General features: G+C 38.7%; 1 protein-coding gene across 1 annotated transcript; it reads right to left on the reverse strand.

The window, feature by feature from the left end:
• Positions 1–641: 641 nt before the first annotated feature.
• CDC16 (cell division cycle 16) lies at positions 642–22,968 on the reverse strand. The gene is given in 19 exon segments (XM_032226639.1): positions 642–1,368; positions 1,931–2,021; positions 2,423–2,558; positions 4,244–4,305; positions 5,574–5,592; positions 5,594–5,634; positions 6,512–6,668; positions 7,503–7,628; positions 7,803–7,876; positions 10,226–10,275; positions 12,087–12,166; positions 13,491–13,624; positions 14,637–14,731; positions 15,021–15,180; positions 15,550–15,690; positions 16,324–16,362; positions 16,862–16,959; positions 18,139–18,193; positions 22,778–22,968. Coding segments are annotated over 19 exon segments (1,866 nt in total). The 5' UTR covers positions 22,826–22,968; the 3' UTR covers positions 642–1,108.
• Between the last annotated feature and the right edge of the window lie 1,508 nt (positions 22,969–24,476).

Raw genomic sequence — 24,476 nt, forward strand, 5'->3', positions numbered from 1 at the left:
AATGTATTGCAAACCCACCTGTTCCGTCCCATTTTTTCCCCTTGCGATAGCCCATCTGCAGATCTTGCCCCCCCCCCCCCTGTTTTTATGAAGAATGGTATTAAATACAGTCAACATCAGGAAAACAATTGAACGGTAAGCTACCCTCTTTGACTATGGCTATGGGACAGTTGAAATTAAATTTCAGAACTATTATGCAATTCTTGTGTGGCCAGAACTCGGAGCATTTGGATCTGGCTGAACAGTATTTATATTACAGCTTTCAATGGAATCTTTATTTATGTGAACTGGCCCTGAAACAACAGAATGTTTTATAATAACAGTCCTAGCCTTGCTAGGAAACTTGCTGTGTTACTGCAGAAATAACCAAGAACCCCCCCCCCCCCTTCCTCTTCTATCCTTTCTCTGAAATTTTTAACCACCTGTTTGACTTCTGAGTTTTTTTAATGGTTCTGCCAAACTGTTTTGCCCCTTCACTGATACTCAGTACTTACAACCCTGCTCCATCTCTGAACTTTAGTAATTGCTTAGATTGTTGCAAAAATACATGAATTATGTAGTCACTAATCTGTCCAGGGTAAGGGAGATAATCAAGAAAACCATAAAATTGAAGGAAAGTGACAAATATTAGATGGACAACACATTTACTATCACAGTAAAAACGAGTTGCCTACAATTCATTGAAAAAAAAATGAATTCAGTTGATAATTTTTTAACAATTATCAAAGAGGTTAAACAAAAAAAATTCTGAATAAAGAATAAAATATAATATCAAAATTACTTTTTTCAGGACATTCTGATACATAATTAAGATGGAAAAAGGCAAGCAGCAATTTATCAGTTCATGGGTACAGAAACATATATATTGAAATCCAATTTGATTTTTTTGCTTGTGCATTCACTGTCTAAATAGCAGTCCCACAATGCAGTGAAAGTTAAAAATACATTATTTTGAATAAAATTGATATAAACAAAATACACTATCTTGGACAGTTCTCTGATGGTCACATAGTATACATGGTTATATAAAACAATAAATTCAAAAGGGATAAATGACAAATTACTTAATGATTCTGCACACTGATGAATCTGCACCAATATTTTAAGGTCATGTACTATGGTCTGACATGGATGTTTCTAACATCATGTCACTTTCATTCATTTCAATTTCAAAGGTTTCATCTAATGTAGGAGGGTCTTCTGTGCTTTTTCGTTGAGGTGTTTCCAATGCCATATTGCTTTCTTCTGTAGTTTGCCTTTCTATATCAAATTCCAATGCACCCCATGCAGGGGAGATAATGTTCTTCAATGTCTTCATAGTATGCACATCAAAATCATAGCATCTGAGTTTATCCTTAATTGCAGTCCCTAAAATAAATTGCTTAGGTCAATTTTTCATATAATTAAGACCTGTTTCACATGTTTTTCACTGTCTGATTATTCTTTTTTGTTCCATGTGGGGTTTCAGAAGACTGTTGTGTGTGTTATAAACTGATTGAGCAACTGGTAAACTGCTGATAAACTTTGGTTGTGAAGGAACCAACTTGGTTCATATTAAAATAAATTTCTGCAAGTGTAATGTTTGTTAAAACTTTAAAGAAGGTAAAATATAACACTAAAAGACAGCAAGAAAGTAAAAATAAAACAGAAAGCAAAAAGTGCAAAAGGAGAAAAGTTGGAGAAAAGTTAAAGAAAAATAGAAAAGAAAAAAGTATCAACAAGTGATATTGCATGTGATATTCTTCACAGCAATTATAAACATAGTATATATTAAAATATATTTTCTCTTCACATGATGATGATGATGTCGCATGGTCAACCATTCATTATGCTAAATAACTACATATCATAAATGTATGTTAAGGTAACCACCACAGCCAGTGTGGGAAGATATGAAAAAATATGAGGACAGTACTAAAATAACACTTACCAATGTAGGCTTCAGAATCTCCAATATACATTTCTATGCAATGTCCAAGCATAGTAACTGAAAATGTGTCATCCCTCCTTAGACCAAGGGCCTGTTTTAAAAGGACAAACAAATAAATCCAACTTTTTAACTATCTTTAACAGATTAAAATTCTCTAAATGATTGCTCTTTGTAGTCAAAATAATATCAATAACATACAAGGGAGAGGTATCAGCATGTTAGGAAGAATTCTTCACGTGATTTGTCACAGACCAGGGTCTTTAGAAATATCCTACAGTGAGAATTCATTTCTCCCACCAAAACAACTCAAGTGAACTAAGCAGAATGTTGAATACAAATGGAATGTTAATATAATGTTGATGGGGCTCGAAGAGAAATATGTAGAGAGTGGTGACAATCCTCAACATTTGATGTCCTATGCTTTGAAGTGTGATTCTTACTGCACATTTTGCTTGAACAAATAAATGTATACTAAATAAAATATACACATACTGTATGAAAATAATCAATTGCACTTTCAAAGTTTCCCATCAGACTATGTATGTATCCAATTGCAGAATATGTGGAAGCATTTTGAGGGATCAAGACCAGAGCTTGACGATGGTATTCAAGAGCTTCTTCATATTTCCTTTTAAAATAAAGATAAATAATGCATTTGACAAAATTACTACAATACATAATTAGCAAGATCTGGTAGTATTTCTGTCATACATATACACATACATACATACATACATACATACATTTTTCCACCCTCAATAATAAGCTGGGCTGTATGGAATACAGAAATATTACTCAGAGTCACTTGATAGTGAGGTAGATAGCATATAAATTTGATAGGTAGTGGATATGCAATCATAAGTGTGTACATCCTCTTATAGAGATGTTACTATATTCAGAATGAACCAATCACATTCAAACTGATGTTAAATAGTAGTTAGTAGATTCTTGCTATCAAAGTGACTCTGAACAAGCCCATACAAAGTTCAGCTGTTCTAGTAAGATTTTTCTGACATTTACTCAGTGCCCCTCACAGGAAAAACTGTGGTCTGCAAAGAGCTTAGCATCAAAGGAATCTCATTGTTGGAAGGTATCAGCCAGGGGTAGGGTACAAAACAATTTCCAAGGCATTGGATAAACTATGAAACACAGTGAAGACAGTCATCAAGTGGAAAAAATATGGTGCAACAGGAACATTATTAAGTACCTAGATGTTCATTCATAATTGATGAAAAACAAGAAAAAATTGGTACAAGAAGTTACTAAGAGCCTACAGCATAATGTAAAGAAGCTGTAGGAATTTTTTGGCAAATACTGATTGTGGTACTACATGTGACAATCGTCATGTCTGACTGTGAAGTTAGGGTGGCAAGATGGAAAGCCTTTTCTTACAGAAAAAAACATTCAGCTCTGCTACATCTTGCAAAAAATCTATATCAGGTCTGATGAAAGCATGTGAGAAATTAGGCTATGTTCTGAATTTTTGGCCAATAATTCCAAATGGCATTTTTAGAAACATAAACAACATTGATCATCACCAAAAAGTATGCCATATCCAGTGAAGCATGGCAGTGGCACATTATGTTTTGGGAGCTGCTTTTCTTCAGCTGGAACCTGGGGCTTTAACCAAGGTGAGTGAATTATAAATAATTCCAAATATCAGTCAATTTTGAATAAATTCTTCAGGTCTCTGCTAAATGCTGAAGATGAAGAGGAATTTCACCTTTCAACATGACAATGGCCCAAAACACACCTCCAAATCAACAAAAACATTGGCTCTACCAGAAGATCAAATTTTTGGAATGGCCAAGCCAGAGCCCAGACCTTAATCCAATTGAAAGTTTATTAGTTTAAGGGTGGGCACACTTATGCAACCATGTTTATTATATTCCCCCAAATAAGATTTGGTTTTGTTTTCCAATTGTATTGTACAGCTTATATGTTATATTAAAGGTGGAAAAATATCAAAAAAAGTGATATACAGTATCTTGGTCTGACTGTTTTACATATCAAGAACTGGCCTTTTAACAGGAGTATAGACTGTAGGTAGATAGGTAGATAGAACGTTTCTCTAGTCAAAGTCCAACAGGAAACAAATAACTAAATAACAAAAATAATAAACACACAACACTTCACCATTATACCACACCAGCTCTTATAATACAAGAATACTTTTCCTTCACCTTCTGGGATGATTTTTCCAGTCTATACAGCAAGTATAGCAAGTGCTATACAGTGCTAAGATTTTCATAAGTTATACAACTGGGACTAACATAAATAAACATAATAACTACTCCACATGCACATACTTACTTCAGTTTTCTGCACACATGACCCAGGTTATTTAATAAAGGTTCCCATTTATCTACAGTCACCTGTAGCAAAAGAACATCATATATAAAGAAATATCATTCTGAGGAAAGCCCCCACTTAAATAAGATTGCTTATATTATTATGTCAGAGAGTGTACATGTGCGTATAAGGAAATCTTCAAATGGATTAGATTTAATGCTATGACACCCTTTTAAAATGCCACAGTATACAACGTATTATAAATGAATAAAGAATTCATTATAAATTCTTTCTCAGTAATGTATAACAGGAGCCAAAATATTTGGTTTCTTGATGGATATTTTCCCACTGAATAGCAATCAACCCCCTACTTTATATGTTCTGGTTAGATTTATTGAGAGGTTTACTATGCAGCATTAGGCAGTTCTTTTGAGCATATTATTATCTGGAAAAAGGCAATACTGGCTAACGAAAATTTAAACAGTGAATTAATAAAAGTTATAAAGATCATGATTGTTCCCATTTGTACAAATATTGGGATCTGCAGCTATGTCAGCCCTATATTGCAATATGGATGAGGAAAACTGCTGTAGGAATCATTTGTTGGTTTTGGTTCAGATATGTTGCTGATACTCAATTGTACATTATCACTCTTTGGCTAGCCAGACATACTGTGGAGATTCTAACCTATGTGTCTTGATGTCATGAGGACTAGATAAGTCATAACAAGCTCAGATTAATTCTGATAATGGAGTGGATAATTGTAGGTAATAAATCTGTCTTGATAGGAGTCCCTAGTTCAGCTCTGGACCGGGTTACATCAGCTTTAAAGAAGCAGATCACTAATTTGGGGGATCTTCCAGTATGTATGGTTGCTTTCTCCAGTAGCAGATTGAGGGAGTGACCAGGGCATTTGCCCAGCTTTGATGGATATGCAAATTGTAGAGATTTTTGATGTAGAAAACCCATCTGAATGTGATTCATGCCATTGTCACTTCATGCAACATACTCTATCCTTAAAAATGAATTGGAAACTGCAGTTGATATTAAATTCAGAGAGTTGGCTACTAATAGGAAAAAGTAAATTTGGTAACATTATGCTGTTCTTTGGTAGTTTCACTGGCTACTTACAGGCTTCCAGGGTCAATTCAAGGTGCTGGTTTATCACATGTGAAGCCTTATATGAATTGACACAATACTTACAAGACCATGTACGTATATGCACTCTGAAGTCTTCATCCACTAGCTTGTAGCGAACATATTAGTAATATATATCTGTATGTATGTATGTATGTATGTATGTATGTATGTATGTATGTATGTTAGTGTATGTATATATATGACTAAATACCTCACTTCCAATAGCTTGATCTTTCTAGTGCTTCAAGAAACCACTTTTCTGAAGTTTCCAGCTGAAAGAAAATAAAAGATGTTTAGGTCTTTTCAATTTTTTTAAAAAAATATATAATGAAAGGATATTTTATTTTGTGCATAAACAATATGATGTCTCAATTATTTATATTTTATCAGAAATAATTAGGTATTAATCCATTCTATCATTGTTCGTATTCCAAGTTGCCAGTGAAAATGTAATAATCACAGACTTAATTAGGCTATTTTTTAATTATGAGCAGGAAAGAAGACCAAGATGCTGGAGTCAATGTCCAGCAAGACAAGATGGTTGATCATCAAAAATGCTAACAGACTTTCTTATTCCTTTGTTTTTGTAATTGCCTTGGGAATTTATGAAAAGATTATGGCTAATGAAGACCAGTTTCTATTTCTCAAAAGAAAAGTGTATATGAATCGCTGATACATTAAATATGATGGTGTCTTAAGCACAAAATCTGTCCACTGTGATATCTTCAATGCATATGAAATAAATATCTTTGATTTTCTTTCTTTTGTTTTTAATTATGTTAAATACTTTGGAGACAAAAATGAATTAAGAATGCAACACTAAAAGGATCTTTTTTTAAAAGCAGACACATTTACATGCTTTTCTAAAGTCAGCAATTTGTGAAATTGTGGAGGGGAGGGGTTAGTAAAGAATATATTTACTTAAAGTTGAACAAAATAATTCTCAGTTTTTAAAAATAATATTTATAGTAAGGGAAAGAAAAAAGGTCATTGCTCTCTGTCAGCACATATTTTGTGCTTTTTATTAAGTTTAATAATTATAATAGCAGTAATAAATGCTACTATTGTAATTTAATTTAATCCATATGTAGAATAATATGCAGTAAACAGCACTATGCTTTCATGCATACAAACTGTCACAAAAAATACTTACTCCCCATTCTGAAATGCTACGACCCCAACTTCATGCATAACAAAAGGATCCTCGGGTGCAATACTTAAAGCTTGGCTGAAGAAGCGTTCAGCTAATTTTGAATTGTTAGTCAATCCATATTCTAGTCCAATGTACAACATTGGCAAATGGCAACTGCAAAAACAAAGATATTCAAGATAAAAGGGAGAAAAATGCATTTACTTTTCAGCTACAACACAAAACAATCAAAACACTGTCAATGTTCTTGTTTTTATGAAAGCATACATCTTACAAGCAGATTACAGAACCATATTATAAAGTATATCTCCTCCCAAAACATATTCCATTCACCAGTTCATGAAATACAGTTACAAAGTTCTGTTACACAAGGCTAATATGTATCCTAGTGTAAATGCTAAACTGTTTTAATTCCATTTTTCATTAAATATGAATGTTCCCTCAAATTACCATTAAATTGCATTGATACTACAAATGAAGGCAAATATATGGGTAATGCATAAAATGTAGTTCCAAGATCTGAATGTGTGCATTGCAAGTGAGCAGTCGGATGAGTAGACCCAACTCATTGGTAGCCTCACATTGCAATGAACGAGGACATACATTCAATTTCACAGGTACTAAAATTGTTGGCTGTGCAGTTACAAAGAGAGCCAGGGAAATTTTGGAAGCCTGGGAAATTGGCCCCTTGTTAGTCAACAGGAGTGCTGATTTACCATCAGCTTATCAGGTACTAGGAGCCAAGGCCTTGGCAGCACAAGGAAACAACAGCCAATCCTCACCATCAACACGCCAATCAACCAATAGGAAAATAGCACATACATATGACTCATAGAATAGTCCAAAGCACATATTCCAATAGAAAGAAGCTCCCTGAGGATGGGCTCCAGTATGAGTCCAAAAACTCAGAAGAGTAAACTTCTGGTCCTGGTGACCAATCCAGATTGGAACTTGCATTCATATTCCCTGGGAATTGGAATTGTGACATACCCCTTCATCAACTGGGCTGCTGTGAAATATGCAGCCATGGCCTGATCGTGCTCACTCTCAACTGCAAATGAGTGTCCATATGCTATCCATGCTGGCCCATATGTTCTCTCTAGTGTAGTGGCTTTACTGAAACAGAAAAAAACCCACAATTTTCTAAAACAACAGCTTATAAAACTTCCAATTTTATAAATATTTAATAAATAATTCTTAATATAAATGCTATATTTCAAAACATAGGTTCTTTTAAAAGAAATGACAAACATATTCCTTAGCTTGAAATTCTCAGGAAGTAAAACTTACCTGAGGTATCTTCTGGCATGCTCATTTTTATGGCCAACCATGAGATAATAGCATCCTACAGCAAACCAAGAGACCTAAAACCAAAAATTAAATTAAATACAGGGTAGATTATTACAGTAATATAAATTAGAAAAGGTAACAGTTCATGAATCTAATACTATAGTATATAAATGCAGGTGTTATTCTGTATCTTTAAAAGGCATATATGCACATGTTTATGCTGTAGTCCTCCATTGCATTTGTCATGTTTTATCAATATTTTAATGTTTTATTGATTTTATTGTAATTTATTTGTAGTAAACTGTCCAAAATTGTTGCTTTGATAGCCTTGTTCTGACAAATACATACGTAATTGCCAGTGGGTTTTTTTTCTGTACACTTTCTTGAAAATTTGCTTTTGTTTGAGACAATTCCTTATTTTCGCAGTGCTGAATCCACAGCATTTTGTTGCTGAGAAAATATTCTTTTAGTTGGCAAGCAGAAAGAATGGATTCTGATACCGTGTTTTCCTGAAAATAAGACAGGGTCTTATTTTCTTTTGCCCCACGAAATATGGCCTTGGGCTTATTATAGGGGAGGCTTATTATTTTCTGGGGCAGATGAGAAGCAAGGCGCGCCTTTTACCTTTCCAGCTTCGTCGGGTTCCTCGCCATTGTGCTCAGGGAAGCGGCTGGTAAAAAAAAACTCCTTCTCGGGAGTTCAATCAAACATCTTGAAATCGCAAGAAGGTTGTTTTTTTTTACCAGGGGCTTCTCTGAACACAATGGCAAGGAATGCGACAGAGCTGGAAAGGTAAGAGGTGCGCCTTGCGGCCCAACACCGCTCACCTCGCCTCAATGGTAAAGGCAGCCTGCCTGGTTCCCTTCCACGCCGTCCCTTTAACAAGAAGTGGCAGGTGGGGGGGAGAAGCGAGGTGCGCCTCTTACCTTTCCAGCTCCATCGCGTTCCTCGCCCTTTTGCCCATTGAATTCCCTTGTAAAAAAAACCTCGCAAGTTGAACTCATTAGGTTTTTTTTACAAGGGGATGCAATGGGCGAAAGGGCGAGGAACGCGACGGAGCTGGAAAGGTAAGAGGCACGCCTCGCTTCTCTCCTCCCCACCTGCCACCCCTCGCTAAAGGGACGGTGGGGAAGGGAACCAGGCAGGCTACCTTTACCATTGGAGTGGGCGGTGTTTTTTTGCACAATAAGGAACAGGCGGGAGGGGGTGATCACATTGCTGGTCGGCCACTGTTTTTGTGGCAGGCTCTTTTTGAGCAGGAGGGAAGGGGGGTGGTGGAAGCACTTTGCTTCACCTGCCACAGTTTTTGCGTCGGGCTTTTTTTTGCGTAGGAGGGAAGGGCAGGAGGTGGAAGCACTTTGCTTTGCCTGCCGCTGTTTTTGTGGCGAGCCCTCTTTTTGCCCCGCAAGCTGTACCGGTAGGTGGTACAGTGGTAATGGCGGAGACCGGTTGCGCATGCGCTTAAATAGTTGGGGCGGGCTTATTTTCAGGGGAGGGATTATGGCGCATGCTCTGAATAGCTCGATTGGGCTTATTAGCAGGGCATGTCTTATTTTCGGGGAAACACGGTAACATTATGTATTGTATGTATTTAAGACAGTATGATGGTAAATAACATAACCCCTTTCTTTCTGATGCATTCTCATTAAACATGTTAATATTGGTAACTGTAGTTTAAATAAGAATATACTATCAGAATCCTAGCTATGCTAGCATTCCATTCTGTGTTGCCTCAGAATTTTTCAGAGGCCTTGGGAACATAATTGCTTTTTTACATGTTTGAATAAAAAACAAAACATAAACAATTTTCACTTTCTTTTTTTGATCTTCTCAGCATTACATTATTATATTATGTACATTTTTATTAACAATGTCCTCTAGGAAAAAAAATCTGCAGCATCTGATTAACTAATGAAAATTTGTCATCATCTCACCATTCTGCAACCACAAACTTTCATACAACAATGGAATGGAGCAAAGTCCTGCTCCAAAGCCTGAATAAGTATCAGAGATAAATGTTTAATTCTCCAGAATCAGAAATCTCCCTGATAACTTTGACTAGAGAATCTAATGCCAAGTTCTACATTTCCTCAGAAAGTCTCTACATGGCAAGTGTCCAAGGCCTGTGTGCCTTCCTACTTTACAAAAAAGAATATTATTCCAATATGCACCTTCACAATTATAATACAGCTGACCCTCATCATGGAAGATTGATCAAATTCAAAGATTTATTGCAATCTTCTCACAGAAATTGTGTCTGAAATGGAATGTTTATATTGAACACTTTTTTGAGTGTTTATGTACGAATCAGCTTTAAAATCCTCACTTAGACATATCAAATCGGGTATTTTACTATGTACATACTAATGGTCCTTTGTTTAACTTATAGCAGTGTTGTTAAAAATAAGAAATATATAACTTACAGGATTATTTGGATACAAATCCACCAGTTTATGAGAGAGATAGAAAAGTTCTAGAAAAATAGAATGAATATGTTCAGCACAATTTACATGAAACACAATTATATCAGTATGTAAACTGAAAAGAAACCAGACTAAAAAATAATAATAATTAAAAATAACAAAATGACCAGAACAAGTGGTAGAAAGTTACACTATGAAATCTAATTTCCAAATCTCCTTTTTGAGTTTCAAAAACATACAGACATCAGTTATTTTATCTAATTAACAGGATAACATGTGAGCTACATATTAATTAAACAGTAGTATAGGTATAATTTTCATTTACTGGATCAACTTCCAATTTCCTTTTTATAAGATGCCAACTTTTGTGTTAGAAACAAGTGTCTGAATAGGTCTCATCTCTACCAACTTCTTAAGTCTTGTTTTTCCCCCCAGCACAAATGAATCAACGTTACAATGTCTTCATGATTTGCACTGAAATGCTTACATGCTTACCTAGAAAATGTTGAATTAAATACTGTAAAATTAGATACAATATTGACTCATTTTAGTTACATATTATAAATTATAAAACACACAATCATTTTTTATTTGTAAAAGGAATATTTTTTAAAAAGTTTGTAATGCAGACCCAAAAGTATGGTGCAATGATTTATCCATGTTTGAAAAAAATAATTAAATCTTACAAGCAAACTCTTCGGTTAATATTATTCATTAAATATGGAAATCATTGCATCACAAACAGAAAGGAAACAGAGCCTCTTATCAGCCCATTGGCTGAGGTACAATGAAGAGGTGGATGATGAAGCACATATTGCCTGCCCACCCAGGCCCCACTCATCTTGCTGCCCAGGGGCTCCTCAGTAGAAAAAGTGGCAGGAGTGGGACTGACTTACCAGAGGGGTTTGCAATCTCCTGCTGACTTCCCATTGATTTTGCTTGTGGGAAGCCAGAAGAGAAGGCTGTTAATGTTGATCATGTGTCTGCAGGGCACTGCATCTTTTAAATATAAGCCAGTTGCCAAGCATCTGAATTGCAATCACATGGCCACAGAGATGCTGTAACAGCTGCAATATCAAGGACCAGCCATAAGTTCCCCTTATTTGGTATCATCATAACTTTGGTTGCTGAACTGGTAGTCATCAGCTGAGCAGTCCCTGTAGGCTGTTGTCCTGGTGAAGCAAATTTAACTTCATGATATCCTTAAGGGTTGGCTGAGTCCCATAAAAAAGTTTTTGGGGTTCAGCAATTAAAAGTCTTGAAAGGTGTCATGCAGTCCCCGTCTTTCTCCAAAAGTCCTTGCATTTGTGGAAACTAGGTGCTGTCTTGGTGTGGTTGCTAGTTTTGTAGCTATAATTGCTGCTAACCTCCCAAGCCTAGTTCCAGGCATGGGTCAAGCCAAGATGCTTACAGTCTGGCAGCTGTCAGGATCTAAATCTAAGAATGACAAGTGATGATTTTTCAAAGCTGAATTCTTTATTGTTTCTCTATCTATAGACAAGAATATTGCCAGACTAAGCCTGGCAGGCCTCCATTATCTGCATATACCATATACTCTGATAACAATTAGGGAGGTGCTGTCTCTTTCTTTCAAACAAAATATCTGGACTGAGTTGTCTCTTATTCCTCTACAGTGCAGCCCCTTCTTCCTGTTACATTCAATTACATCACCTTCCCCTCTGAAAACCCCTTCCTCCCCTTCCATTTTATTCTCAGTAACAAATTATTTGTATTTTTAGATACAAAGTGCCTGTTCATGAGTCACAATAAAATCAACATCAGGAAAGTAAAAACAAAGGAAAAGCCTGGAACCTTTAGAAGTAATCTGCTCATTTTCAACATGCATAAAACAATTTCTCACCATTTGCTTTATTCAGCTCCACAAGCGTCCCAATATGTACAGGTAAACAACTGGCATGGAATGGATCCTTTTCCATTACTCTACAAATAAGCCCAAATAAGATCTTATACTTTTTAGAAAGTCACTTCAAGTACAACCAAAACATTATTATTGATCTTCAGAGTGGAAACCCTAAAGGACTGCAGTTTCTTAAAACACACAAACCCAAATAATCAGTTTCACTCAAATTCCCTTAATTCCTTAGTCAGGAATAGAGATTCTATAGTTATGAAATCTTGGAAAGCCATGTTTACATTTATCTAAAGAAAAATTCCTGTGACTGGTATGCTCATTTACAGCAGTATAAATGAGAAATGGAGCGCTTTACCCTTAGAATCCCACTGTTCTTGAACTGGGAATCCAGTTTAGGAATACAGTGCTAAAACGGTTGTAGTTAAACTGGAGGTAAATTCATGTAGAGGCTACAGAGAATGGCCATGAAGGACAAGAGGAAGAGCAACTACCAAGGCAATCGCCATGAGAACAGGGCTTGGGTGCAAGCCAAGAAACTAATTAAACTTCTTGAAAAGACCCTCCTTAGTTCACATGGAGAAAAAGTGAGAGAGGGGAAAATGCAAAATTCTGTTAGCATAGCCATTACAATAAAGTAGTCTTGGCCTATATGAAATTGTTTTCTTAATCTGGCGTACCTTATAGGGCTGAAATTTCAACATATCTTGATAAAGGAGCAATTAATAATTGCTTGTTTGTTAGTTGAGGCTCCAGTTTAGGACTGCCAGCTGCCAAGATGCTTATGCAGAGGCTGCTTTTCTTTGTTAGCATAATGGCAGCATTTAAGACTGAAAGAAGATTAAGTGGGTCAAACATCTTAAGAACAACTTAAGTCTCAAAAGTATAAAAAGTATGAAAAGATGGATTAGAGATGATTTTGTGCCCCTATAGAACTATTTCATCAATATTGTTGCTTAAAAGAGAAAACAGTGTTCCTTTTCCAGTTCCAGAATGCCACAGGCCAAGTTCCTGCTACTAGAAAAATGTTGGTAGCTTATCTTCATAGCATTTTCCCTCAGGACCTTCTAACATTCCCCAAAGTGGCCTTATCCTCATAGAGCTCTCCATGGGTGAAGTTCCTTTCCAAGACCAGAAGACCAGAAGCTGAGGAAAGGGCATCTTCACTTACTCTAATTCTTTGCATGACAATCCCTTACTGTACTGCATTACAAATCCTTAACTGAATCCAACATGGCAAGGAATATAAGCACATAATTGCTTTATGTTTATAAACTAAAACAGATAAGCTTTCAATCACTTTAATAAACAGGATAAACAATTATTTCACAAGGATGCTAAAATATGTAAGAATGATCACAAGAAAATTCTATTATTACAAATGAAAATACTTACACAGAAGTAAGTTTGTAGCACATTTTAAAATCACAGTTATAATAATGCCTTTCTGCTAGAGATACTACTACATCGAGATTATCTTGAAGACCATCTACAGATTCAGGAATCAGTGTTTCACTAGGTTTATTGTACTGAAAAGCAGAAGAAATTTCAGTTGAGAAACAAATAGCACCACAGAAGAATAGTAAAACTTTAGAAAACGGATCCTTTTCATATTATCACCTTAGTTCAAAAAGCCTGTTTCCTCTAGAAACATTTGCTTAGTAAGATAAAATACATTTTCAAAAATCAATGGATATGTTTACTGAGATGGACTTACTCAACACATTTTATCCTTTCGACAGTTCAAATATTCAAAGTATAATTTAGTATGTCTCTGCAACACGGTGGCACGGTGGTTAGAGTGCACTACTGCAGGCTACTTCAGCTGACTGCTAGCTGCAGTTCGGCAGTTCAAAGCTCAAGGTTGACTCAGCCTTCCATCCTTCCGAGGTAGGCAAAATGAGGACCCAGATTGTTGGGGGCAATATGCTGACTCTGTAAACCACTTAGAGAGGGCTGTAAAAGCACCATGAAGCGGTATATAAGTCTAAGTGATATTGCTATTGCTCTTTACTCATGCCCATTCTGTATCAACCATATCGTTTGCTAAAAACTGAGGGTCTTGTTTCTCTTAAGCCCCTGTGTGCTAGACTGTTCTAGGAAAAAAAAAACTATTAGAGGAAAGGAAATCTGCCTTTGAATTCCCAGCTTTGTTTACTTTTTGCACTTCCACCCATATTGGCCTCTGCCTAAATAAACCCTTGCTATGGCCAAGGGAATACTTTTCCTATCCACTGGCAATAGATGAGCCAAGCCCTGGATAACACTGATTTTTGAGGAGTTATAATTTTGAATCACTATTATTTCTTTTTATGCTTACTGTGTTTCTTTCTATTCTGTTAACGACTAAGAGTCTCTGATAGCTAGATGCAAATATAATAAATTAATAAAGATTGAAATCTTCATTTTTCCTATCAGCTTTCACCACAGGCTGAGTCACTATGGGCTGTAAAGCATTATTTCCAAGATCTGGTAACTGAACATTCATTAAACAAGTCATAAGTCAAGAATTACCTATTATATTTATTTTTAAAAGATTACCTTTTTCAATTTGTTCTCAAACAGAAAATGCAGTAATACTTGTTCTTCTTCCGTACACTGTTTTCTAAGAGGTAGAGATTCAAGTAGTTCCTTTTCTGAAAATAAAATGAAGTAGATATTTAAAAATGGTATAGGATCCAAATATTCCTATTTTTTCATATCGTAGGGTTTTAGGTGTCACTAGATTTCAACAATTTGTTTAAGGACAGAAAAAAATAGCAACAATTGGCAAATCTTTCTCCTAGTGCTCAGCAATGTCCTAAAACCTACATCTTGTAAAAAGATTAGTGAAGCTAGTTTGAATATGCTAACTAATGGATTCTACATACAATATATTGTAGAAATATTTTTTTTTAATTATGTGAAGAAAAATATTATCCAAACCTTCTTCTGCTGTTAACATATGGTGTGAAGTTAAAAGGTCAAATGCTTCAAAGCAGTAAACATCAAGTTTCAAAGCCTCTTTGTAGCTGAACGTTGCCAGAGTTCTGTTATCAAGAGCATCATAGATCTTCCCTCTCAAAAGGCAAATCGAACTCTTGATCTAATAAGAAAGGGTTAAAATCAAGAGACTAAATCCAGGTTTTCAATTAGAAGTTGAGCTCAAATTACATCTGAGAAATACTTTTTAATAACATGTGTCTTTCAACAGAATTATTTTATATAAAGCTCTATAAATTGGTTTGTTGTCTATTTAAATTGTATCATTATACTGTAAAATTGCTTCCTCCCCTCTTAGGACCTTCCAGTTTTGTTGGGAAAGGCTTTTTTAGAGGACATCAGACTGAAGTTAGGGTTAGGATTATGAATAAAGTATGGGTCTATGTGGATATTCCTAAAATACTTTATTTTTATCTAGCTAAAGTTAGATCTTCCAATAACTCTCCAAAGCTTACTCCCAAGTAACACTTACTGACGTTTGTGAAATTTCCCAGTCATTAGAACAGTCTTTCACTGCACTTTCATCCTTCAAGTATTTTTCAAACAATCTTTTGTTGATTGGTTCTTCCATGTCAAGTATATCAAGAGCCTGCTGATATTCCTTTGCAGCATACTACACAGAGAAACTCAGAGTATGAACATTTATCACTGAAGCAGCAGTGTGTAGAAAATAAAATATTGCTTAACCAATTCACATACACCACATACACCACAATTATATGTTTAAAGACAACTCTACCTTCATATATCTATCCACCCTCCATTATACTAGATTTATGTCTTACCTCCTCTGTTTCATAATCTATACAATGCTTCAATTTCCATTCACTTGTTCCATTCTTTGAATTCTAATTATCTTATCCATGCTTTTTAATTCCATTCCCAATTTCTCTATTTTCTTCTAAAAATTAACACCTTCAGAAATAAACTGGATAGCTATTTATTCTCATGGTTCTACACCAACTCACATAGCTACAATTGAGTTGCCTTGTGGCAGGATGGGTAGCAACCAAGTGTAATAAATACATAAACAAAATAAACAAAATAGTTCATATAAAATATTTATATTAATTTAATGTTGTTGATACTTAAAAGATTAAGAAATTATAATGTTTAAAGTATCATCTGAACGTAGCTTCTTTAAAATTAGAAGATAGACAAAAATCAAATTTTTAATTTGTGATTTTTTTAATTTTTTGATTCTCATTGGCAATTTATTAGAAATGTGTTGTCACTAAATACTTACATGACATCTAGCTGCTAGGTATTGACATGCTTCATGTAACTAAAGAAAACAGAAATTCAAATTAGTTTTCAGTTGAAGATGAACAGTATTAAGAGGTCTTGATGCTCAATATGCCCTTTGTATCTCTTATTTATTCAATTTATCCAGTTCTACATTCATTCTATTTTATAATTTTTTTCTGTAACTTAACTGAACTATCTGTTTTGCACTTATAGGAATCTTTTCTGGCTTTAAGCAAAATACCAAAAGAATCCTGTATGCACTCTATAAATGAGAAACTTTTTACCAAATGCAAAATTCTAGCCCAATGGAAGAGATGTCCATGGGAAAGAGAAAAAGAAATAAAAGTGATAGCATTTGCATAAGCGGTGGTGTGGCTGAACTAATTTTTATCTGCAGCTTTTCTGTTGCTGGCATCAGGCTTTTAACACATTGCTCCTAGCAAATATATTCTAACCAAGAAAAAAAGGTTCTTACACATGCTATAAAGTAATTTTTTAAAAAAATGAAGTATTATAGTATGCCTGTGGTCACTTACCTTATCTAATTTTCTTGACCTAAGAGCATGTGCTGCCCTGTGATACTGTGATGTAAGGTAAAGACATTGAGCCAACCAATAAATGTCCTGTGGATCTTCTAAAAATAATCACACAGGCATATCAAAAAAAATAATATTACACATAGCTTATCAGTTGTACTTTATTTGCATTCTACTATTAATTTACAATACAATGCAGACTGATTATTTTATTCACAACATTTCTAACATGTACAAATTGAGCTCATTTATAAATTGAACTCATCTTAGCATTGAAATTCACATGCATCTGCATAAACATTGCAACCATATGAAAGCAAAGTAGGTACTCAGTGTGAACTAAGTATCAAAAATCAGGGCATCCTCACAAAACAACTATACTGAGTCTATATAATATAGTAACAAGAGAGCTAACTCCTGAAAACCAAGAACGTTTATTACACAGGTAGTGCTCACTTAACAACCCTACATGTGACAAACAATTGCACAGCTAAGTAAGGCATTCACTAAATGGGAAATCACATGATTGCAACTGAGCTTTCCAGTTGGTAAGAGACATCCCACCTGTTGTTTGCCTCCTAACCATTCCCTCACCTCTTGGAATGGTCAAAGTCAGCTTACTGTCTTGTACACATCAAAAGCAATGTAATCATGCCTCAGCCTGAGGCCAAGAGTGGCAGCTAAATTACGCAAATATCTTACAGTTCTCTTTCTCCAATCTCTCCACTCTGGGGGAGGGGATTAAAAAAAAGAAAGCTAGTTCTGTCAACAATCTCTCCTTGCCTGACCTTTTCCCATTGCCAGCACAATCACATTGCTTTCAATGTGTAGAAGAACTAACAGTTTACTCCCTTGAAATCTCTTAGCACCCCAGGCTGCAAATACAACCACATTGCTTTTGATGTGTAGAAGAGTAAACAGCTTATTTTCTTGCAATCTCTTTTCTCTCCAATTTCTCTGCTCTGCAAGAGGAGAAAAGATAAAGGAAAAAAAAAACACCACAGGCCAGGCATAGGACAACATATATGGATTGTAATGGTGTTCACATGACTGAGGGATGCTATGAAGATCATAAATAGACCATAAAATTACTTTTTAGTACTGTCATAATTTAAAATTATTTGTGAGGACTATCTGTATAGCTCATCAATTCTCAACTTTCCCAGTTAAAATAGCCAACTCATAAAAATACAATATATAGTAAGGGAAAATGAAAATGAAAATACAAAGTAATTTTTAAAAACACATATACATATAAAATAAAATATGAAACTTACCATGGGACAATGATGCTACTTTATCTGCCCAAAATAGAGCACTTTGATACTGTTGCTGTTTTTAGGAAATAAAGTTACAATTTATTGTTAGAAAATATACATATATATATATATTTATTATATTCTTATCTTCCAATCAGTGAGTTCTATACAGAATTCACCACTCCATTCTGCATCTCATTTTTGCAGTAACCTGGGTTAAGTTGAGAAATTTTGATAGGGCTAAAGATTATCAAGTAATTTTCATGAAAATACAGGTAGTCCTCAATCTACAAGCATTGACCTGATATGCTGAGTGTAGTATGACTGGTATGTTTGATTGATGATTGTACCCACTTTTTTAATTGCATTATTGTTGTATTTTCTGTGTTTTTAACTGACCTATGTGGGGAATGCATGGACGAGTGACTGTGTTTATGTGAGAGGATGACTGATCCGAAGGGCTTGTCGGGGAACGCGGGGGCTATAGGGGTGGTTGGTGGGACTACGGACACGGGAGTGGGACGGAGCATTACGGTCTTAACAGGGAGGGGAAGATATGGCGGGGACTTTAGGGCAGGCCATTACCGGGGAAGGAGGGCTCGCTACGTCACAGAGATCCCTCCTTCCGGCCCTATGAGTCCCACTCCAAGGCCAGGTGGTGTGAGTAATCAGGACCCTGGCCTCAGGCTGCTGGCGCTAAATGCCAGGTCTGTAGTTCATAAAGCTCCTCTCGTTCGGGACTTGATTTTAGACGAGAGGGCAGACCTGGCATGTATTACTGAGACCTGGCTGGGCCCGGAGGGAGGAGTCCCCCTCGTAGAGATGTGCCCAGAGGGTTTTCAGGTGCACCATCAGCCGAGAGCTCAGGGAAGGGGTGGGGGTGTGGCTATTGTTATCCGAGAGTCTCTAGCACCTCGTAGGATCCCTGCTCCGGAGCTTGTCGGGTGTGAGTCCCTGCTGGTGAAGTTGGACCTCAAGGGTCAAGTGGGTCTGCTGCTAACGTACCTGCCTCCTAACTGCGTTGCAACAGCCCTCCCCTCGCTCCTCGAGTCGATAGCCGAGCTGGCAGTTGAGTTCCCCAAACTTATGGTTCTGGGGGATTTCAATCTGCCTTCGCTCGGTGAACACTCTGATGGAGCGCAGGAGTTCATGGCTTCCATGACAACCATGGGCTTGACCCAAGTAATCCGAGGACCAACCCACTCAGCGGGTCACACGCTTGACCTCGTATTCCTCTCGGAGCAGTGGAATTGTGATCTTGGTCTGAGGGGTAGCGAGATCTTGCCCCTGTCATGGTCAGACCACTACCTATTGAGGCTTGACTTTCGGAGACCAAACCCCCACTGTAGGGAGGAGGAACCGACCAGGTGGTCCCGCCCCAGGCGACTTATGGACCCTTCGGGGTTCCAGACGGAGCTTGGGGTTATTCCTGATACTCTCGCCCGCAGTTCGGCGGAGACTCTGGTTGCTGCCTGGGATCTGGCAGCGGCGGAGTCTCTTAACCGGATTGCGCCTCTATGGCCGCTCCGAGGCAGTGGATCCCGGAAGGCTCCTTGGTTTACTGAGGAACTCCGGGAGATGAAGCACCGAAGGAGACGCCTAGAGCACCTATGGAGGTCCAGCAAATCCGAATCGAGCCGAGCATTTTTGACAACCTGCACCAGAGATTACGTTCGGGCAATCAGGACGGCTAAGAAAACACACATTGCCTCTCTGGTTGCGTCTGCTGAGTCGCGCCCAGCCGCCCTGTTTAGGATAACCCGTTCCCTCCTAAATAGGAGGGATACGGGCGATCCGCTGCAGGGCAGGGCTGAGGACTACGTCCAATTTCTCGCAGACAAGGTTGCTCGGCTCCGGGCGGACCTGGACTCCAATCCCGCAGTACCAGCCGAGGCACTAAGGGATGATCTGGTAAGTCATCGCTGGATTGAGTTTCAGGCTGTTGCCCCTGAGGATGTGGACAAGGCCATGAGAGCTGTAGGTGCCTCCACATGTGTGCTGGACCCGTGCCTTTCCTGGCTGGTTGTAAACAGCAGGGAGGTGACACGAGGCTGGATCCAGGCGGTTGTTGCCGCCTCACTTCGGGAGGGGATCTTTCCCCCCGCTTTAAAGACGGCGGTGGTGAGACCCCTCCTGAAGAAACCATCCTTGGATCCAGCTGTTTTAAATAACTATCGTCCAGTCTCCAACCTCCCCTTTGTGGGGAAGGTTGTTGAGAAGGTGGTGGCCTTTCAGCTCCAGCGGTCCTTGGAGGAAGCCAGCTATCTCGATCCGTTCCAGTCTGGCTTCAGACCTGGCTGCAGCACAGAAACCGCTTTGGTCGCGTTGACCGATGATCTCTGGAGAGCCAGGGATGGAGGCCACACCTCCATCCTAGTGCTCCTTGACCTCTCGGCGGCTTTCGATACCATCGACCATGGTATCCTTCTGCGACGACTGCGGGAGGTGGGGGTGGGAGGCGCTGTTTTACAGTGGTTCTCCTCTTACCTCTCGGACAGGTCGCAGTCGGTGTTAGTTGGGGAGCAGAGATCGACCCCTAGGCCCCTAACGTGTGGGGTGCCTCAGGGTTCGGTCCTGTCCCCCCTTCTTTTCAACATCTACATGAAACCGCTGGGTGAGATCATTCGACGGCATGGGATAAAGTACCATCAATATGCGGACGATACTCAATTGTATCTGTCCGCCCAACTCAACGAAGCGATGGATGTGATGAGCCAGGGGCTGGATGCTGTTAAAGACTGGATGGGGGTCAACAAGCTTGTGCTCAATCCAGAAAAGACCGAGTGGCTGCTGTGTTTCCCTCCCAAAAATTGGCCAAGTACTCCATCTCTCAGGCTGGGGGGTCAAATTATATGCCCCTCAGACAGGGTTCGCAACTTGGGAGTCCTCCTGGACCCACAGCTGACCTTCGAACACCATTTGTCAGCTGTGACCAGGGGGGCATTTGCCCAGGTTCGCCTGGTACACCAGTTGCGTCCCTACCTGAACCGGGAGGCCCTCACAACAGTCACTCGTGCCCTTGTGACCTCTAGGCTGGAATATTGCAATGTGCTCTACATGGGGCTGCCCTTGAAGAGCATTCGGCGACTCCAGCTAGTCCAGAACGCGGCCGCGGGAGTGATAGTGGGTGCACCTCAGTTCACCCACGTAACACCTATCCTCCGCGAGCTGCGCTGGCTACCTGTTGATCTCCGGGTGCGCTTCAAGGTGCTACTTATCACCTATAAAGCCCTTCATGGTAGTGGGCCTGGGTACTTGAGAGACCGCCTACTGCCAATTACCTCCACCAGACCGATTCGATCGCATCGATTAGGCCTCCTCCGAATCTCATCTTCTAGCCAGTGCAAACTGGCAACTACCCGGAGGAGGGCCTTCTCGGTGGCTGCTCCGTCCCTTTGGAACGAACTCCCCGTGGAGATTCGGACCCTCACCACCCTCCAATCCTTCCGCGCTGCTGTAAAGATCTGGCTGTCCCGGCTGGCCTGGGGCTAAGATTATAGCCCCACTCGAATTGTGTGATTGTTGCGTTTTTCTCTTTTAATATGCTGTATTGTTTATTGTTTGTTGTTTCCCCCTCCCTTTTGAATTGTGAGCCGCCCTGAGTCCCCTTAGGGAAAAGGGCGGCATACAAATAAAGGCAAAAGTAAAAAAAAAAAAAAAGCATTTGTTTAGTGACAGTTAAAAATTAAAAACAGCACTGAAAAGTGACTTATGACCATTTTTCACATGACCTTTGCAGCATCCTCATGACCATGTGGTCAAAATTCAGGTGCTGGCAATTAGCCTGTATTTATGACAGTTGTAGTGTTCTGTGCAACCTTTTACAACCTTCTGACAGGCAAAGTCAATGGGGCAAGCCAGATTCACTTAATAACTGTAATTACTAACTTAACAACTGCAGTAATAGACTTAACAACTATGGCAAGAAAGGTCGTAAAATGGGGCAAAACTCACTTAGCAACTGTCTTGCTCAGCAACGGAAATTTTGAGCTCAATTTTGGTTGGCAAGTTGAGGACTACCTGCAAAGGAATTTAAAACTAAGCCTCTCTAGTAACATGTATACCATATTCATCCCTATACCGAGCTATGCAGAAGACATTTTTTCCAATGAACCTGTACTGAAATAATGATAATTCAACATAGTTTAGATCCAGGAAGACAGTAACAGGCATAGCTATCCTCAGTCCCCACCATGTTTTTTTCAACCAAGGGAAGAACAGATGGGGAGATCAATTCAAATCCCCCTAGGATTCAAAAAATGACCTGGAGGCATTAATCAATCAATCAATCAATCACACAATAAATAAAAATTAAGGCCAGATAGTAGCAAACCATGGCATTTTTATGCAGTCAAAGGCACATTCATTCCTTCTCCCGGAGCTGTTGCCTCAGCCCTTTGCTGCTCGTTCCAATTAACCAGGGACGAGGAAGCAACTTTGGGACGCGGCAAGTGTCAGAGAGAGGGAAGGCAGAAACTCACCCGCAGCTCCTTGGGGCTTTGAAAATTCCCTAAACCCCGCGACCCACGCCCGGGAACGGTCCCACTCGCCCCATTTCCCACACCACGTCCACGCGATAAGCAGCCCCAGCCTCAGGACCGGAGACCGAGAAGCAGAGGCAGCGGCAGGCAAAGGGATGCTACCTCGGAAGCCTCACCTGGTCGATGTATTGCCGCACCCGCTTCCTCAGGCGCTCCAGATTCATGCCCCTTCCGTGCCCGACCGCGGGAGGAACCGGGTGAGCAGGCTAGCCCGTTCCCTGGAGCCCCCCACGGCGCTGCCGGACGCCTCGCAACTACCGCTGCCTTCCTGACCCCGAGTGAGCCGCTTCCGAAACTTAAGACCCCGCCCCCTCCGCATTCAACGCGTTCCTCTCGCCATGGCTTCACGAGTCCGTCAGTAATTACGCTCCCCCCAGTATGGTTCTGTGTGCCGTTCTCAGTTGCACCGTTGTGTCGCCGGAAACGCGGCCTCTGCGCTTGGTGTTCCGAGGATGTCCGACCTATAGAGGATGAAGTACCGAGGCTTTACTTAGGAATGTGTAGTGTTGTTGTTGTTGTTGTTCGTCATATTTAATCATTTATAGAAGGGAAATAAATTGAAGAGGCAGCAGACTTTTTCTTCCTAATTTGAACTACATCGGTGGGTTCCAGAATTATTACTTTTTATACATTAATGTGGTATTTGGTATTTTTTTCTTATAGAAAAAGTAATTGAGTAATGCAAAAACAGAAATAACTCCTGTTTGTATTCAGTGTAACTTACCTCTTAATTGGGGGACATCACTAGGCAGGGTAAACCATCAGCAACCAATAACGGAATTTCAACAATTACAATACAAGTTAAGTATTAAATTTACAGCCGAGTTTTCAGATAGAAATACATAGGACTTCTTACCCTGTTTTATTCCTGTAAGGTTGCATTTGACTGCCCCAAGCCACTTAGTAAACTTCATGGGCTTGAATTTGGGTCACACCAGATCAAGTCCAAAATCTTAACTGACACACCACGTCTCTTATTCACAAAATTATTGAATAATTGAAACAACAATAATCCACTGGATTGGGTACTGAATTGTCATTTCTATTTGTGGATGACCAGAAATTGAAATGCTACTTCCCATCAACTAGTGCTTTTATACCCAATGTTCACTAACACTGGGAAGTGTTTTTTCTTCCAGTTTTCTTATAAATTTAAGAAAAAAGTACAGTATGTGCAAATATAATGTTGATACTATTTAGATATGATCAGTTAGCGTGTCTTAAAATAGCTAGAATTAAAGTAATTAATCAATTAATTAATTAAATTAATTAATATGTAATAGAGGAATTCTATAATAATATAATTCTAGAAAATACTGATGTGAAAGTTGGAAGTATTACTTTAATAGGAGGAATAGTACTAAAATGTGAAGTCAGTCTTTTTTCATGAAGGAAGCACATAGCCACATGATGGTGCTATAACATGGCAAGAAATCATAAATCATTTCTGGATAACATTGTTAGCTCAGAGAACTACATGCATCACTTACTGGCAGCTCAGAACCTGTAGATGAATATGTGTGTTCTCTTTCCATTCTGCCCCACTCCAAGCACAGTTTAGTCTCTCAAAGCCTCATGCATTTCAATACCCTCCTATATATGCTTTCCCCCCTGCTTTCTTTATTTTCCCATTCTCCTCCCTACAAGTCACTATGTTTCTCCAAAACTGAATGAGGTATTTTGATTGTTGGTGAAGAGAGTTTATATGTTTGTAACTAAATCTATACTAGCTGTGTGTGCAACAGTTTTTCCCCTGAATATGGGCTTGGGTTAACATATATAGAACAGGGCTAGTATTGGACTGTTGCCACAGAC

This window comes from Thamnophis elegans, chromosome 11 (genome assembly GCF_009769535.1).
Source record: "Thamnophis elegans isolate rThaEle1 chromosome 11, rThaEle1.pri, whole genome shotgun sequence".
NCBI lineage: Eukaryota > Metazoa > Chordata > Lepidosauria > Squamata > Colubridae > Thamnophis > Thamnophis elegans.